Raw genomic sequence first — 18,550 nt, 5'->3', positions numbered from 1 at the left:
TAACTGAGAAATATCCCTTTCGATTACGATATATTTCAGCCCAATTGCATCCAGGTGATTGGATTCTTACATGTGTGCAATCTATTGCACGTAGAACAAACACCAGGAAAACGGCTTATTTCGTAGAAGTAGCGGATAATTTGCTGACGCTCTTGTACTGAAGGGAATGTTATATACCTCATTCTCATGGATGCTATTGCTGCAGACACTCGACAAACAACTCTATTAACAGTGGCTTTAGAAATTCCAGCCATTCCGGCCATTATGTGAAAATAACCAGTAGCAAAAACTCGTAATATTATCAGTACCTACAACATTGGAGAAAGAGGTAAGTTTCTCTTCGTGGGATATTCTAACCTCACTTGAATTTCATCAACAACCTTAGCAACGACTGTTTTCGATAACCTGTATCTATGAAGAAATTTCGGATCCGTCAAATTTTCAAAGTCATTACGTCGCTGAACTCTTCTTCGATCAGGATTGTTTTGTAAAAGATCTAAATAGAGCAATTCCGCCTCGAAAGCGAGATTCACAGCAGCCATTTTGGAACAGGTTGCTAAATGCTAATGTTAGCCATTTAACATTGGAAATGGCTGATGTTAACTTTAATACGCAGTTTAACATTTGTTGATGAAACGCAAATTTTCTTAAATCGTATGTTAAAATGATTTAACATCTTGTTAAGTACTAACATGTGTTGATGAAACCGGGCCTAAGTATGGCTTCCGATTGAGATAGCTAAAACTAGATTTCAGGAAACTCAATCGTCAAAAATTACCAATGTTTCGCCCAGAGTGCTATCTCAATCGGAAGCCATACTTTTGGTTACACTAGCCCGAGAGGGCAATATAGCAAGTGGAGATGCAATTCTTCCCTAGTATGTCGGCACTGCATTGTGCTTATCTCATGTATAGCTTACAGTGGTGTCGCTACCGGCGTACTAGCCGGCCAGTGTCTTGGAAAGGGTGCAGTATCCAACTGCTGAGCCCATAACGCACTCTGTGTGAAACACTGGTAATTTTTTACGATTGAGTTTCCTGAATTCTATTTTAAGCAGAAGAAGTGTCAAACTTTGGGCTAAGGAAGAGAAAAAGAAAGTGAGGACAGTCATCAGTGAATGACCGAAATATAAATGTTATAATACCTAAAGTATATATATTGCGGAGCTGGTGGATGTTCACAATCGTTCGTGTATATAGACATTCACAATATTCTAGTTTTTTTTTTTGTTTTTTTGGTATAAGAATTGCAAAGGGAATTTCCTCTATTGAGCAAGGAAATTTTTTTGAAGGAAGTTTACTTCCGACTGTTCGTTCGGCTGTCGTTATTATGCGCCATCATGGCGACGACAACAAATGGTAATGGGAATTTGATGGATGAATTTGAAGAAGCTTTCCAGGTAGTTATTCATCCACCGAGATTGGTATTTTGTAATTTCATAAATTACTTTGGTCCTATATATTTACGTATTTTTCATGGTTGTTTCAGTCTTGTTTAAATGTATTGACGAAGGATGAAGCAGTTCCTAGTATGGAGAAGGATGAAATACGAGTTGAAGTGGACCATACAATATTAAGATTTATTGACCTAGCACGCCAAATGGAGGCATTTTTTCTTCAGAAGAGGTTTCTTCTATCTGCTCTGAAGCCAGAATTAGTAGTGAAGGAGGTGATGCTTATTCACTGCTATTCATTTCGTTTGTTGGCCAGGACTGGAATTGTGCTTTTGATAGTATTGTGATTTTTAATGCATTCCGTATGTATCAGGAGAAGTAATAACGAAACACGTCAATTTCTTGTTTATACGAAGATGTTGGTTTCTATTCATAGAAAAAATGTTAGTTGTATCTCTACACCTACAGACGTATAGAGGGGTATATTTTGGTAGATACAACTTATAAATAAATAATTATACGGTCATTTAAACACTTGTGATTTGTAGGCTGGGAGATACCACTGAGGAAAATTAGTTTGAACTGTTAGATCACCATTCTATTTTTGTTGACTAGATCTATTTTAACACAAGGCTAGCATTTACTATATAAATATGTAATACTAGAACATGGAGTTTATGTTTGATTATATGTTTGAAAAGAGTTAGAACTATGGGCATAAGGTTGATTTTCCTATAATTTTGAGATGGACTCTTTGCTTGTAAATGTGTCGGAAAAGAAGGAGAAGTCAGACTAGGGTTACGAACACTTATAGACAAAAAATTCTACTTATATGTGTGGAGCACTCTAATTAGGTTTGAGTAAAGGATTTTTCGGTCATAAGGAGGTACCCGCTGGCATTCACCCTCTGACAGTATTCCCGTTTGAAATTGAACTGCAGTAGAAACTGATTTTATGTTATTCAAAAGGAAACAATTCAAACAAATTATACCGGTAATTCAGAACTAGGCCTATATAAAATTAAGTTTGTTTTTAAATCTTGAATAACATCCTCTGAATTTCTTTTTACTGAAGATTTTAAATGTGTGTTCACAACTCTTGAGAATATAATGGATCTCTCTTTATTAACTCTGATATCTTTTACTGAAAAATTTCTGTAAATAGTACTCAGTTTAGAAAAAATATATGAAACCATTATTTGTAAACAGTCGCAGAAGATCGAGGGCAGATCAAATGAAAATGGAAATTATTTTTAAAAATTTATTGCATCAACCAAAAAAAAAAGCTTATTTAAAAAGGTCACTTTTCTACATAGCGTCCTGCCTTCGATACACATTTTCCCCATCAGATTGGTAAGTTTTTGATGCCATCCTGATAGAAAGAAGAGGGACATGCGAGGACGGTTGGTGCACAAACTATTTTACACTTGCATCATCATCAAACCGCTGTCCTCCTAGACCTTGTTTGAGTGATCCAAACAAATGATAGTCGCAGGGCAATAAATCTGGACTGATATGGATGTTGATTCCCATAGGGAACCTGATATATTTGTCCCGAATGAGTAAATTTATAATACCAATATAAATGGTCCGTTATTGAATATTATAAATTTTCCAGCTAACTCATTCCTAGTTGCCAGCGTTTCACCCCAATGTGCTAAGTTGGGCTCATCAGTTGGTAAATAGCACACCCACCAAGGCGCATGGCTAGTGCATACCGTGAAGGCCACCGCGCAGGCTACTCGGAGCCACCGGCAGTGCCAATGCACTATGAGAGATGTCTCATTACCAAAAATTGATGCCTGCCTGCTCATTAGATGGTATGAATGTTGTTCCCATAGGGAACCTGATATATTTGTCCCAAATGAGTAAATTTATAATACCAATATAAATGGTCCGTTATTGGACATCATAAATTTTCAGCTCATTCCTAGTTATCAGCGTTTCGCCCCAGTGTGCTGAGTTGGGCTCATGGCTAGTGCATACCGTGGAGGCCACCGCGCAGACTACTCAGAGCCAACGGCAGTGTCAGTGCACTACGAGAGACTTTGTCCCATTACCAAAAATTGCTGCATGCCTGGCCATCAGATGATATGGATGTTGATTCCCATAGGGAACATGATATATTTTTCCCAAATGAGTAAATTCATAATACCAATATGAATGGTCCGTTATTGGACATTATAAATTTTCCAGCTCATTCCTAGTTAGCAGCGTTTCGCTCCAGTGTGCTAAGTTGGGCTCATGGCTTGTGCGTACCGTGTAGGCCACCGCGTAGGCTACTTGGAGCCACCGGCAGTGCCAATGCACAATGAGAGACTTTGTCTCATTACCAAAAATTGATGCCTGCCTGGCCATCAGATGATATGGATGTTGATTCTCATATTCAACCTGATAGATGTGTCCTGAATGAGTAAATTTATGAAACCAATATAAATGGTCCGTTATTGGACATTTTTCGTTGTTATTAAATGTATAATGTCCAATAACGGACCATTTATATTGGTATTATAAATCTAATCATTCAGGACAAATATATCGGGTTCGCTATGGGAATCAACATCCATATCATCTGATGGCCAGGCAGGCATCAATTTTTGGTAATGAGACAAAGTCTCTCATAGCGCATTGGCACTGCCGGTGGCTCCGAGTAGCCTACGCGGTGGCCTCCACGGTATGCACTAGCCATGCGTCTTGGTGGGTGTGCTATTTACCAACTGATGAGCCCAACTTAGCACACTGGGCCGAAATGCTGGCAACTAGAAATGAGTTAGCTTGAAAATTTATAATGTCCAATAATGTACCATTTATATTGGTATTATAAATTTACTCATTTGGGTAAATACTATTTAATCTCGAATACCACCCGCCACCGAATAAGACCCGCACCCTTATTTTGAAAAAAAATGAAATTAAAAAAAAGAAAATTGAATTCAAAATGATTTACAATCTTTACTAACACACATCAAATGATTAGAAAATACAAATAAAAGTACCTAAACAAACATTTCATCAGTACCAACTTCGGAACTTTCATCACCATCACCTTCCCACAAAATGTCATCATTGCTGCCATCCATAGCATTAGAAATGCTATATTTCCTGAAGCTCTTCCATATGAGGTCTCCAGGGATACGATTCCATGCCATCAAAATACACGAACACAGCAGCTGAACCTCCAGGCGCTGAATGCGACCGGTTGGCGTCACTGTATGATAATCAGCCGCCATCCATTCTGTATAGTGCTGTTTCAAGGCTTCTTTAAATGAACGGTTTACACAGACATCCAGCGGCTGTAGCATAGACGTTATCCCGCCCGGAATGACTACTAGGTCGGTTTTCCCATCCTTGATATGTTTCTTCACAGCGTCTGTTGTGTGGCTGCAGTAACTGTTGAGAACAATAATGCACCAGGGCAATGTTGCCACACACACTTTACCCAGTCTTCCACAAGTGAACTGCCCATCCACCCAGAGTTCTGAGATATGACGATAACATCAGCGAGTAGATTTTTAGGAAGCGTCTTTTGCTTGAGAACAATGTACAGCGACAATTTGGTTCCGTCGGCGAGAATACACATTACCATACACCGTTGTTTTTTATTACCACCTGTTCTAGTGGTAACACTTTTCGTACCCTTAACATTCACAGTCCTGTCCACTGGCATTTCAAAGTAAACTGGCATCTGATCTACATGCTGAAACGACAATAACTTCTCATCGTAGACACCAGGAAGAAGCTGTGAAATTGAGGTACGCCTTTGTACACTCAACCCATTTCTTTTATAAAAATTACCAACCCATCCTCGACTTGCCTTAAACCCTTCCGGTGAAAGTTCCTTTGCGATCTCTAATGCCTTTAGCTGACACATTTCGGTTGACACACCATATCCCAATTCATGCCTTTCTATCACATATTTATAAGGTTTCTTTCAATTTCTGGAAACTGTACACTCGGTCCACAAAAAGCTCTACGTTCACCACTACATGTTAATAGCACATTTTTCTTTCTCCAATCGCGAATACACTACTCATCAATATCGTATTTCCTACCGGCGCCATGATTTCCAATAATTTTGGCTTCCCGAACTACTTTCAGTTTCTCACTCTCAGTAAAAGATCGCAAACGCTTTGTGGAATTCATGTTGATACTCCACGAACGTGCATGAGACTGACGCCAAGCGCGGAAGTAGCATATACTGAGAGCGGAGAGAGCATTGTTGCCAAGCCGCGCTGGCGGTGATGCCCGATTTATGCGCATTCGGAAAGATAAATTTCACAAAATTTTAAATAAGACCCGCACCCAATTTTGGAAGCAATATTTTCAAACAAACAGTGTGGATGGTATTCGAGATTATACGGTAGGCTATATCAGGTTCCCTATGGGAATCAACATCCATATAATGTTATGGCCAGGCAGGCATCAATTTTTGGTAATGAGACAAAGTCTCTCATAGTGCATTGGCACTGCCGGTGGCTCCGAGTAGCCTACGCAGTGGCCTTCACGGTATGCACTAGCCATGCGTCTTGGTGGGTGTGCTATTTACCAACTGATGTGCCGAACTTAGCACACTGAGGCGAAACGCTGGCAACTAGGTGTGAGTTAGCTGGAAAATTTATAATGTCCAATAACGGACCATTTATATTGGTATTATAAATTTACTCATTCGGGACAAATATATCGGGATCCCTATGGGAATCAACATCCATATCATCTGATGGCCAGGCAGGCATCAATTTTTGGTAATGAGACAGTCTGTCATAGTACACTGGCACTGCTGGGGGCTCCAAGTAGCCTGCACAGTGGCCTCCATGGTATGCACTAGCCATGCGTCTTAGTGGGTGTGCTGTTTACCAACTGATGAGCCCAACTTAGTACACTGCGGCGAAACTCTGGCAGCTAGCAGTGAGTTACCTGGAAAATTTATAATGTCCAATAACAGACCATTTATATCTGTAGATATAAAATACGAGTTTTGTCTGTACATTGCTCAGAATTTAAAAAGGTTGGTATTTCTGTATCGGTCGTGTCCATAGTAGCAAGGAAGGCACTTTTTAATTTTCCGTAATTTCTCTCTGTCTGTATGTATGTTCACGCATCACGAGAAAACGGCTGAAGAGAATTTAATGAAAACCGGTATGTAGTGTCTGGGAATAAGCCGCCACAATCTAGGCTATAAATAACTTTATTCATGCTGAAAGAAATGGTAGTTTAGGGGAAGGCCTAAAATTTAATTCTCAAATATTTGTGTTATTAGTGGTCCTATCGACAAATAATACATTAAGTTACTGAAGTTATACAGGGTGGCCCACTTAAACCTTTCACCGCAGATATATCTGGAACAACAAGAGATATTGAAAAATGACTTTCACGGGCATGAAGGCAGGGAAGGGGCCAATTAAAGTAAATAATATGAGCCAGTCTAAAACGTAGGAAAATAGTATTTTCAACATCAACTTACGTTTTTTAAAATGGACACCCTGTATTATTTCGTAAGCAATCGTTAATATGAAAAATGACATAAGTAATGGCGTTTGTTTCATCACAATAGGTCAATTACATCCCGAGATATTGCAACGTGAAGTTGACGCTTGAGATAAACGAAACGTGCAGCAGTTGCACATCCCGAGATTCCATCACGATTCTCACGGTCCTCTTACTCACAATATGATTGCCGTGCTACAATGCGACAGGCGTTATACTTAATGCTATTTGCACTGCTATCAAGAGGGATGAAAATAAGAGAATTTCGTTGCAGTGACTTTGCTGTACGAATTATGTACATTCTGAAGTAGTACAGTACAGGTACTGCAATGTACTGTGTAGGTAAATAAAACACGCAAGAGAGAAACCGTTATTTACATATCCTTTTGCTGTGGCACGAAACCCTTCTCTTATTTTCATCCCTCTTGATAACAGTGCAAATAGCATTAAGTACAGCGCCTGTCGCATCGTAGTACGGCAATTATATCGTGAGTAAGAGGACCGTGAGTTTCGCGCTTGACTCTGGGGATGTGCAACTGCTGCGCGTTTCGTTATCTCAAGTGTCAACTTCACGTTGCAATATCTTGGGATGTAGTTGACCTATTGTGATGAAACAAACGCCATTACTTTGTGATTTTTCACGTTAACGATTGCGCACAAAATAATACAGGGTGTCCATTTAAAAAAACGTAAGTTGGTGTTGAAAATGCTATTTTCCTACTTTTTGACTGGTTCATAGTATTTACGGTAATTAGCCCCTTCCCTGCCTTCATGTCGGTGAAAGTCATTTTTCAATATATCTTGTTGTTCCAGATATATCTGCGGTGAAAGGTTTAAGTAGACCACTCTGTATAGTATTAAATTTCCGATCATTTGTCTTATACATTTTTACCGTACCGGTAAACAGAGATATTCATGAATTTGGATTTTAGTTGCTAAGTCCATATCAGCGCCAAGTCACGAGAAAATGGATAAATAAAATTTAATGAAAATTGTTATGTAAAGTCGAGAAATAAGGAACTACAGTCTACGCTATAAATAATGACGTAAGACGCCCTAATATCACAAAGTCGAAAGAAAACTAAATGTGAAGACCTACAGTACAGAAAGCTCATAACATTGAACAACCATAACATTACACTGACCATTGTTTGTTGTGATGAGCTTTGTGTCTTCTGTTGCCAGTCATGTCCGATAGATGGGATTACTGCTGTATACTGAGTTTTTTTTGGTTTGTTTTGAATTTGCTTTATGTCACACCGACGAAGGTCTTATGGTGTCAATGGGATAGGAAAGGGCTAGGAGTGGAAAGGAAGCGGCCCTGGCGTTAATTACGGCACAGCCCCAGCATTTGCCTGGTGAGAAAATGGGAGACCACGGAAAACCATCTTCAGGGCTGTCGACAGTGGTTTTTGAACACACTACCTCCTGGATACAAACCCACAGCTGCGCGCCCCTAACCGCACGGCCAACTCGCCTGGTCATCCCGAGAATAACAGCTTGCCTGAATATTGGCAGGAAGTAGCTGGGGAGTTTGATAACTTTCTTCTTAAGCATGCCATTCCTCTGGTTCATAAATTTTCTGATACTACTGGTATGTAACAAACTGGTTCATCGTAGCATTCGAGCTATTCAGTCCCTACCCTGAGGCACTGATTGGAATGAGCAGTGTGTATATTTAACGGAACAATGGCAGAGGAGTGTTCACGATTGTCTGCGGCCTGTTCATTCCAACACTGGAACTTTGGACTGTTAGATTGGCATCGTACTACTGTTCGTTAAAAGTGAGAAAATGTGCGGTTTTTCACTTGAGCGAGTATTTTATATGATAACATTGATTTTAATCCCTAAATTCCTACTGGTGTTTTATAATGGCCTAAGTTAACTGTAGTTAGGAAAACCACAGAGACAGTCTTTCTGAAAATCCCGTAGCGAAGCGCGGGTACATCAGCTAGTTGGTATTATAAATCTGGACTGTACAGATGTGTTCCAGAGGTATCCAGTGAATTTCGTCCAGTTTTTCCCGCATTAAAGCGGCAATAGACCTTGCATTTTCATGGAGAAGAATGACGTTTCGGATCAGTTGCCAGCGTTGCTTCTTGCGATACACAGCTTTTGCTTCACCCAAAAGGTGACGGTAATAGCCTGCATTAATTGTCCTTTGTTTGTGAAGAAAATCTACCAGCAAAACACCTGCAGGGACCCAGAAAATTGTAGCAAGCACCTTTCCCTCAGATGGGCGTGTTTTGGCCTTGAGCGGACCTGCTTCGTCTCTTTGTCGCCGCTCCATGCTTGCTTGCTTTGACTCTGGGTTGTAATGATGCACCCAAATTTCATCACAAGTCACAATATGACGCAAGAAATCCCCTCCTTCCTCCTCATAGTGACACAGGAGTCTGCCAAACTTCCTGGCATAATGTTTTTTGTTCCTGTTTGAGGAGACGAGGAACCCACCCGGCAGACAATTTTCTGAAATGGATTTCATCTCAGATGATGGTCCTACAGCTAAAACAATTTGCAAAATTTTTATTTGCTGATCCTCACCAGTAATGTCATGAATGGCAACAATGTTGTCTGAAGTGGTGCTTGTCAGCAGTCTCCTTTCATGAGGTTCATTTTCCACAGCTTCTCTTCCTGCCACAAAGTTTTTAGCCCACTCATTGGTCGAGTCTGCAAAAGTGTTACTTCCCCAAACTATGTGCGGAGCATCTCAAAATTTCAGAAGGTTTGGTGCCCTCTTTTGCGATAAATTTGATGATGTGTTGTGGAACAGACGTGCACCTCTTGCTCACTCGTGGCGTACTGAAGCAGCCCAGTTCTCCACCATCATTCGCGCGCGCGAACCCCTTCACCAGACACCGCACCAACATCTTGAAAAAAAACTCCGCCTCAGAATGATTACTAACAGCAGCGGTACATTCAAATTCCCGTTTATGGTTGATCTGCCTTCGTAAATGTAAGAGAGACCGGTTGCACCACAGTTGTAAATATGTTCAGGTCTGTAATTCCTAAATGTTTCTGGCAGCTCATCTTTCATCCAGTGCTGTACTGTCAGCAGTGTCTTTGGATTCATCTCTATTGTCCTTCCAGTCATACCATACTGTTCCTTAAATTCCTGAAGCCAACAATTCGATGCATTTAGATCAGAGCTGATATTATACAGACAGTAACGATCACAAAGACTATAATCACAATTATACTACAATACCGGGTGAGTTGGCCGTGCAGTTAGGGGCACGCACCTGTGAGCTCGCATCTGGGAGATAGTGGGTTCGAATCCCACTGTTAGCAGCCCTGAAGATGGTTTTCCGTGGTTTCCCATTTTCACACCAGGCGAATGCTGGGGCTGTACCTTAATTAAGGCCACAGCCGCTTTCTTCCCATTCCTAGGCCTTTCCTGTCCTATCGTCGCCATAAGACCTATTTGTATCGGTGCGTCGTAAAGCAAATAGCAAAAAAAAAAAAAAAAAAAAAATACACTACAATAGATCAAGATCTAAAAATTCTACAATGTCAACAAAAAGGTACACTACTCAACATTTTAGCAAATTTTTACATCAGTAAGGATCAGTATATGAACCCAGCCCTCAACTTAAATGTGATAAATGAAGAAAGAAAGAATGTAATTAGGGAAACTTTTATGCCGATCATCTGTAGTAAAAAGCAGAAACATAAGATCTTACAATTATTACATTCGGTTTGTCACCACCCCCATTATTCCGCACGTTCCCATTCTTCCACAAGCCCCGCCCCATTTCTCCACTTCACTTCCTTGTAGCAACACGTCTTGCATCTCGACTACGGGAGCAAGTTAGTCGAGAGCTGGACTCCATAGTCAGAGAACACGGGTGATACAAGCGGGCCATGTTACGTAAGTTAATTTTCGTTCTTCATAACTTAATCTAAATGTTCTTGTTATTCACCATTTTTGAACCTTAATTCGATTTGTATTATCCATTTTACAGACTAAAAATCAGACGGTTCAACTTCAATAATGCTTATGTATATCAGCCCATGTTGGAACAAAACAACTAAGCCAACAGTATACAGATACCAGTTGTACCACACCAAAGGACGACAAAAACATTGAAACAGAAAGACCTCCAGCTCAAGACTGTTTTAACGATCAACATTTCACAGTTTTTAACTTTCATCATGCTTTTTAAAAACTTTTTAACTAACATTTCGTTTTGTGTTTTTCCGATGTTTTAAATTCATTATACATGTCTTACTGAGGATGACCCAATGCCGGGTTGAAACATGTCATTTATGAGTGAAATTTTGTCTTAATTGGACGTAAAATATACGGTATTGACTAGGAGGATTAAAATAGTTTTGTACAATTTTGTAAAAAGAGCTGATATTAATCATTTTAGCAAATTCAGGAGCATTTGATATCAGTATTTTCCCACCTACGGGTAAAACATGAGCTCATTTTTGTTTAAACTACATAGAAAGTGCCCTTTCTTGTCTGAAATCTTTCCTTTCTGTGGACAAGTACATGTTAAAGATTTAGTCCTCACTTCAGAAATGTTTTGAATTGACTCTTTGTTCCTAATTATTGTACATAATGTACTGTGCACGAGGTTATGACCAGTTGCTATACCTGCTTTTGATTTTTGTGGGTTAGGACCTATCCTCCACTTCTCAAATAAATCTCACCTTTTCCTCTAGAGAGATGCATTTTTGTTTTTTGTCAGTCTTGGTTGCTGTAGACATACTGATCAATCGTCTGCATTGATGCAAAAATGAATAAACTTTTATTCCCATGTTATTGTAGGCTATGTGGCATAAACTGAACGAGTTGGCTGCACAGTTAGGGTCGTCTTTATTTTACTCACTTTCAATTTGAAGCCCTTTCTTACATGAAGTGGATTTCCTATCCTGCCAGTGGTAATTGTACCAATAAGGTGACACTTCTTTGTGAAAAGTTTCTCAGCTAGACTTACATTAGTCCAGTAACAGCTAGTAAGTACCTCGTAACCTTCCACAGATCCTTCTACTGCAACAACCAACAAGTCTATGAAATAGCAGACGATCATTGTGGTGAACTGTTGTTAGCATAATCTAGGTTATTCACAAGAAGTGTAACTTTTCCATAATACGGAATCAAAAAATGGATTTTCACAGTTGTACTAGCAGCCAGAACAAAGACTTGTACTTCTTGTTTGGTTGGTTTCTTATGGTTGTAAATCTTGGATCTTATTTTCCCTTTGAAACTAAATGTAGACTCATCAACTGACATCTTTTTACCAGGTACAATTTCTTTTTTTTTTTTTTAAGAAACCATGATTCTATGTGTTTCAGAAGATACCTAGTTTTCTGTGTTCTAGTATTAGTATAGTCTATTTGAATGTCTTGTGGATTAGGACCCCAATGCAATATCCAGAGGATCTGCGTACATCTATTTTGTGTAAAAAAAAAAAATACTGCAAGAAAAATGGTACTTGTGTTACCCTTTGCTGAGAAAAATAGTCTTGTAAATTGGTTACAGTATTTTGATGAGCCCCATATTGAAAATGACACTAAAATTTCAGTAAACATCATCATTGTCTATTTCCTCCATGTAGACCTTAGTTTCATTATAACCGGGCGAATTGGCCGTGCGCGTAGAGGCGCGCGGCTGTGAGCTTGCATCCGGGAGATCGTGGGTTCGAGCCCCACGGTCGGCAGCCCTGAAGATGGTTTTCCGTGGTTTCCCATTTTCACACCAGGCAAATGCTGGGACTGTACCTTAATTAAGGCCACGGCCGCTTCCTTCCAACTCCTAGGCCTTTCCTGTTCCATCACCGCCATAAGACCTATCTGTGTCGGTGCGACGTAAAGCAACTAGCAAAAAAAAAGTTTCATTATAGACGTTAATTTACAGTTTGTTTCTTCAGCACCTTTTTCATTATATATACCCTCAAAACACTTCTTGTTATAAAAACAAGTTATAATAATTCAGTGGTCTTGCATCAACTGGTAGGTTGAAGTCTTGCATCTCAATTCCTTTGGAATATTCAGTTGGTCCACCATTGTCACTCAAAACATACTTCTAGAACTTGGCTCAATGAGTGTATTGGTATCATTGTCATCAGTAATAGTGATTCATCAGCACTAAACTCAGAAAGAGGAATCACTATCATTTAGTGCTGTATCCTATACGTTATCGAGATTACAAGTATTATTTTTATCCTTTTGCAATGGACACTATTTACTTGTTGAAGCCATGACAGCTGGACTGGTGGTGGCTTGGCTACATTCCACAGAATATCTGGCTGTATTGAGAGGAAGATAACTCATAAAAGTTCTGAGGTTTGATGAGAGGGAGCAGCTACCTATCTGTGTAGGCATATGTCGAAATGACGTGGCGTTTGAGTTTACAAGCAGTCAGAAATCTTTTGTTGAGCCTAGGCAAACATTTGATTTTAGAAGTACTAAGCGAGTGATTAAGCAGACTTTTACATTCAACTGGAAATGGTTAATGCAATACTGATGGTGTAATTTAACTTTTGATACTCCTGGAACTTGTGTAATTAGTGACATATTACAGTAGAATATTAATATATTTGTGTTAATTTTTAGGACATTAATGAACTTCGAATGGAATTGGTAAGAAAGGAGGAGCTCATAAAGCGACATTATGAAAAAATTTCGGTATGGCAGAACCTGCTTGCTGACCTTCAGGGCTGGGCAAAATCACCTGCTCAAGGTCCGGCACCTTCTGGCTTGCCAAATGGTAACTCTGGGCCTCAGCCACCAGCACCACCTGCTGCTCCAACACCTCAAGCTAATGCATTATCAGCAAATATGCAACAGCAGCTACAGCAGCAACAGCAGCAGCAGCAACAACAGTTACAACAGCAACAACTTCAACAAATGCAGCAACAACAAATGCAACAACAGATGCAGCAGCAACAGCAAATGCAACAACAGGTATCATATATGGAGAAAGAACAGATATTATTCTTCCTAAATCATTCCTGCATTACAATTGGGCCAGAGTTTTTTCAGGCATTTCCATACATCCCCATTTTTCTATGATTAATTAGTTTGGTTTCTGTGATTTTCTGAATCACATTTCTCATCCCCCCTCCCCCTGACCTGTATTTTACCTCTTCCTTCTGATACAGGAAGAAAATACCTAATAAAAAATTATACCTTTTTTAAAAGCAAAACTTGACAGAAAATAGAGTCCTGCTGTTCATTTCATAATAGATTTGAGGTTTGATGAAGGATATTCTTACGTACAGTATGTTTGAAAATAAACAGCCAGCTAATTATTCTGATAAAGACCACACCATCACTTATCCTCATAGTTATTTTTGTCAAGTTTAACTTGACTACTGTTAAAATTCCCAGACCATAAGACCTATCTGTGTTGGTGCGACATAAAGCAAACTTCCCAGGTCAGTATGGTGACAATTTGACAATTGGTAACATTTAGAAAGATAGTTAAAAGACCACAGTAATGTGGAGTTAAATGCAGATTAACCATTGATGTGGCACAATAAGAGGCATTAATCTTTGAATGCCCAGACTTTTTTATTTTTGGAAATGTTCAGTTTTTCCCAACAAACATTCTTAGGATAGAGTATTATTCAGGGAAGAACCCCTTTCTGTTTCAAAGCAAATGTGTTTAATTTTGGAAATATAGGGTGTTGCATATATGCAATGCTAGGTGCTTAAGTAACCTGCTTGAAAGGTACCAGCACATACATTGTTTGCTTTGAAAAAATAATGAAAATAGGAGGATAATGAGCATGCAGAAGATGATACAGGTTATTGTTTAAATGCCTATTTACTTACAAAGAAAAGAAAATTGTTTATATTGAACCCGTTTGAGACATTAATCACTCAGGGTTGTTCTGGGTATAAAATAGGCAGTGGCGGCCGGTCAGTACATGCTACCGGGCTCCAGCACGTAGCTTGGAACTGTAAGGAATTATTTATGTACAGTACAATTATTCTGGTGCCTTTTCTTTGTTTTGAGTACGGTATGAATTTGTGTTTTGTGAAAATTAGGATGAAATCTGTTGAACACCTAGCTCTCTTCTCCCGGGGAACTTAGCTTGTGCTCATCTGAAATGAGCTCTGGCATGTAGCCTGAAGGAAGCAATACGCAGGCGCAGCCAAGTTTGCAACACACCCCGTAGCCAGAGGACTATACCATAAACCGGGATCAACTTGCACTGATCCCGTCTATAGTTACTTTCTCTCCCGCAAGGGGGTAGAACTGCTCGATGTCCCCTGCTACTCTGATGTTGAACGTGGTAAGCAATTCTGCCACTAGAGAGCAGCATCGTCTGGGATTGAAAGCGTCAGTCTCGAAAGTAAAGCGTAAGTGGAGGCAATCTATCGCAAACATAATGTTGTTATTAAGGTAACCAACCAATGCTTATTAAAATATCCATCTTCCTTTTGTATCAAAAATAAGGAATTCGTAGGTGGGTCAAAGAATCTTTGACTGACCCTAAATGTTATCCCGCATTACAATGTAATTTATGCTGGTAACAGGGGCGGTCACAATGATTCAGTTGGCAGCGTATTCAGTTGCTCTGTCGGCAGCCCTGAAGATGGTTTTCCGTGGTTTCCCATTTTCACACCAGGCAAATGCCGGGGCTGTACCTTAATTAAGGCCACGGCCGTTTCCTTCCACTTCCTAGGCCTTTCCTATCCCATCGTCGCCATAAGACCTATCTGTGTCGGTGCGATGTAAAGCAAATAGCTATTCAGTTGCTTTGTGTGGTTTTTGATCTCACGGTTATATTGATATTGCGTGTTTTTCTATCATTGTGTTAGTGCTAAAGCTCATATGGAGATTTATCCAATTATTTATCCACTTCATTGTATATAAAGTGAAATTAAATTAGTGTTCATAGTGAGGATCTATATTCCCACGATTCTATTTGCACTGATATAAGTTGGGAAGGGAGTATACAGCATGAATAGCGTGGACAGTTTGATGAAAGAACCATTTTCTAGGAGAACATTAGGAGAAAATGTGAACATAAAAATTACAGGTTGTCACATTCCAGTCTGAAATTTAACTCAGAAGGCTTTGAGGGGAAAATTTCCAGTTATGTCAGGCATTTCAACTGTAAAGTTTACGATGATAACAGTTGGATATGTGGTTGTGATGAAAGAAATGCTTTGTTTTCCTTGTGTCTTATTTGGAAAATAATATCTGGAGTACGAAAGGTGTGAAGGATCTGAAAATCCAGGAGTGATCTTGTAATTGGTTGATTTCATGAGCAGTTTATACAGTGCCATTAAGGAACACATGCAATCCAATAAGGTATTTAAGGCCACATTAAAAACCATCCTGAATGAATTGCTATATTGTATGCTGGAAGTCTGCCTTGAAAAGATACTGGAGGAAGTAAATAACACTAAATACACTACTATCATGGCAGATGAAACTACTGAAGTCTCTGAAGAGCTACAGTTGGCAATTGTGTTCAGATACGTATTAAATGGCCAATCACTTGAAAGATTCTGGGGATTTTTAAATCCAGATGGATAAACTGCAGGTGCAATATGAGTGCATACTGCATCAGGTCAATAGTATTTTTCGGGTTAATCCAGTGAAAAATATTGCCCAAACTTATGATAGAGCATCTGTGATGAGTGGTGAAAGAGGTCGAGTTCAAAGGGAAATCAAAGCTAGCCAATTACATTCACTGCTACGCCCACCAGCTCAGCTTTGTATTTGAGCACGCAGCCTCTCAAAATCAAGCTGCGGGCGTATTTTTCTGTAGCCTAACTGCGTTTCCTGCCTTCTTTTCCAGATCTCCTCAACGCCTGGCAGCTTTGGAAAAAGTGGTAGTACAACAAATTCTAGGATGTTCATCAACAAGATGAAACTTCAAGTCTAGAACTGTCAATGTCGTGTATGAAAACAAAGATGCTATGTTGCAATGCTTCCTGGACCTGGAAAAGTCGAAATCTGTAAGGACAGTTTAAGAAGCACGTGGACTCAGACACAATTTGGAGGATGAAGAGTTTTTATTGTGCCTGTCCTTCTTTCACAGAATAATGCCTCATATGGATATTTTGTAATCCCAGCTACAAGATCAACAGATGCAATCAAAATAGGAAATGCTGTTGGCATTTTTACGAAGGCTGTTGCTTCATTCAGGGATTCTGTCGATAAAATAGCCAATGAAGTTTCTTCAGAAATGCCACAAAGCAAAAGATGCAGAACAGAATCCTATAGGACAGTTGATGCTAAGGATGTTTATGATCAAATTACTGAAGAGTTAGGTTGTAGATTTGAGTCTGTTTCTTATTTAGAGGTTGCAAATTTATTTGATTTGATTAATTTTAGCGAATATTCAAAACAGTTCCCTGTAAAAGGAGTTAACGCCATGTGTGACATATACAGACTCCCAAACAAGAATAAACTAATGACTGAGCTTAGCATTCTGCATGAAAGAACTGATTTCAGAGAAACTGACGGTGCAGTTTCCTTGTTTCAACTGATCATGAAGAACAAACTGCAAGATACCTTCGCCCAAATAACAGAATTGCTCAGGATTTTTATTACTATTGCAATGACCACTTCAGAACCGGAAAGGTGCTTTTTGAGTCTTAAAAGATTGAAAACATTCCTTCGACGTACTGTGTGTCAGGAACGGTCTTCCGAAACAAACGGACAGCCTTTCACAAAAACAGTAACAACTTGTTTGCCAAAGTGTGTAATTAAACTTCATAAATATATTTATAATAGAGCATTCCATAATCCATCTAAATTTCATGAAAATCAGACAGTGTTGTGTTTTAATGTAATAGTACTACAAAGTTGTTGTTTACAAAAAGTAGGCAAGATAATACATACTTTTTGCATTCCGCCTAAGATAACTTTCACAAGAAACATAATAAAAATATGCAAATACCACCAAAGATTGTAGAATAACACAAGCTTTACGAAGGTGTGATTATATTTTAGATTGGTGGACTGGTTCAAGTTTTATTAGCATTTAAACTCGACCGCACATACTTTCTGCGCCGATAGTAGATGGCAACAAAAATGAACTCTCAAGGGCAAAGATAAACATGTACCAAGAAATCATCACTTATGGTAAGTCTTAAAAAGGGAACATTATCAGTCACCATACTCCGATTAGTGCAGCCGTACGATGAGCATGTGTGAATGGTGAAAAGACTTCTTAACAAGCAGGTTCCAGATGGATAAGTGGAACATATTACACAGAAATCCATTTGACGGCATTCAGCCAACATCAACAGCACATAGCAGAAATTGTAATATAACACCACCTAAAAAATCATTTTACAACCAGCAATAATATGATACGATGAAGTCAACTCAAAAATAAGGAAATGATGATGAGATTTTATCTCAAGACTGTGATTTTTAATTATGTTTTAAGGCATATATCCACTGAAGATGACTCTTAAACTGATTCAAAACATATACAGTTAATATAGAAATGTCATCTTTATAGGTAAGATATATTGGATTGAACTGGAGAATCCAGGAAATATTCATATTACATAATTAAAAATGTAAGATAAACCAAACCAAACTCCATGGCGCAACAGCCCTGAAGGGCCTTGGCCTACCAAGCAACTGCTGCTCAGCCCAAAGGCCTGCAAATTACAAGGTGTCGTGTGGTCAGCATGACGTATCTTCTCGGCTGTTATTCTTGGCTTTCTAGACCGGGGCTAC

At 39.2% G+C, this 18,550-nt stretch overlaps 1 protein-coding gene across 1 annotated transcript in view; it reads left to right on the top strand.

Moving 5' to 3' along the window:
- The first annotated feature begins 1,322 nt into the window (after positions 1 to 1,322).
- The window catches only part of MED28 (mediator complex subunit 28), a 28,066-nt gene continuing 10,838 nt past the window's right edge, over positions 1,323 to 18,550 (top strand). The window contains exons 1-3 of the mRNA XM_067142402.2: positions 1,323 to 1,399; positions 1,489 to 1,668; positions 13,444 to 13,794. Of these exons, the coding sequence (XP_066998503.2) occupies positions 1,340 to 1,399; positions 1,489 to 1,668; positions 13,444 to 13,794 (591 nt within the window). The 5' untranslated portion in view covers positions 1,323 to 1,339. The remainder of the gene's footprint in view (positions 1,400 to 1,488; positions 1,669 to 13,443; positions 13,795 to 18,550) is intronic.

The sequence above is a fragment of the Anabrus simplex genome, chromosome 1, assembly GCF_040414725.1.
Source record: "Anabrus simplex isolate iqAnaSimp1 chromosome 1, ASM4041472v1, whole genome shotgun sequence".
Lineage (NCBI taxonomy): Eukaryota > Metazoa > Arthropoda > Insecta > Orthoptera > Tettigoniidae > Anabrus > Anabrus simplex.
Note: the sequence above shows the minus strand (reverse complement) of the source record. Positions and strands in the feature narration are given on the sequence as shown.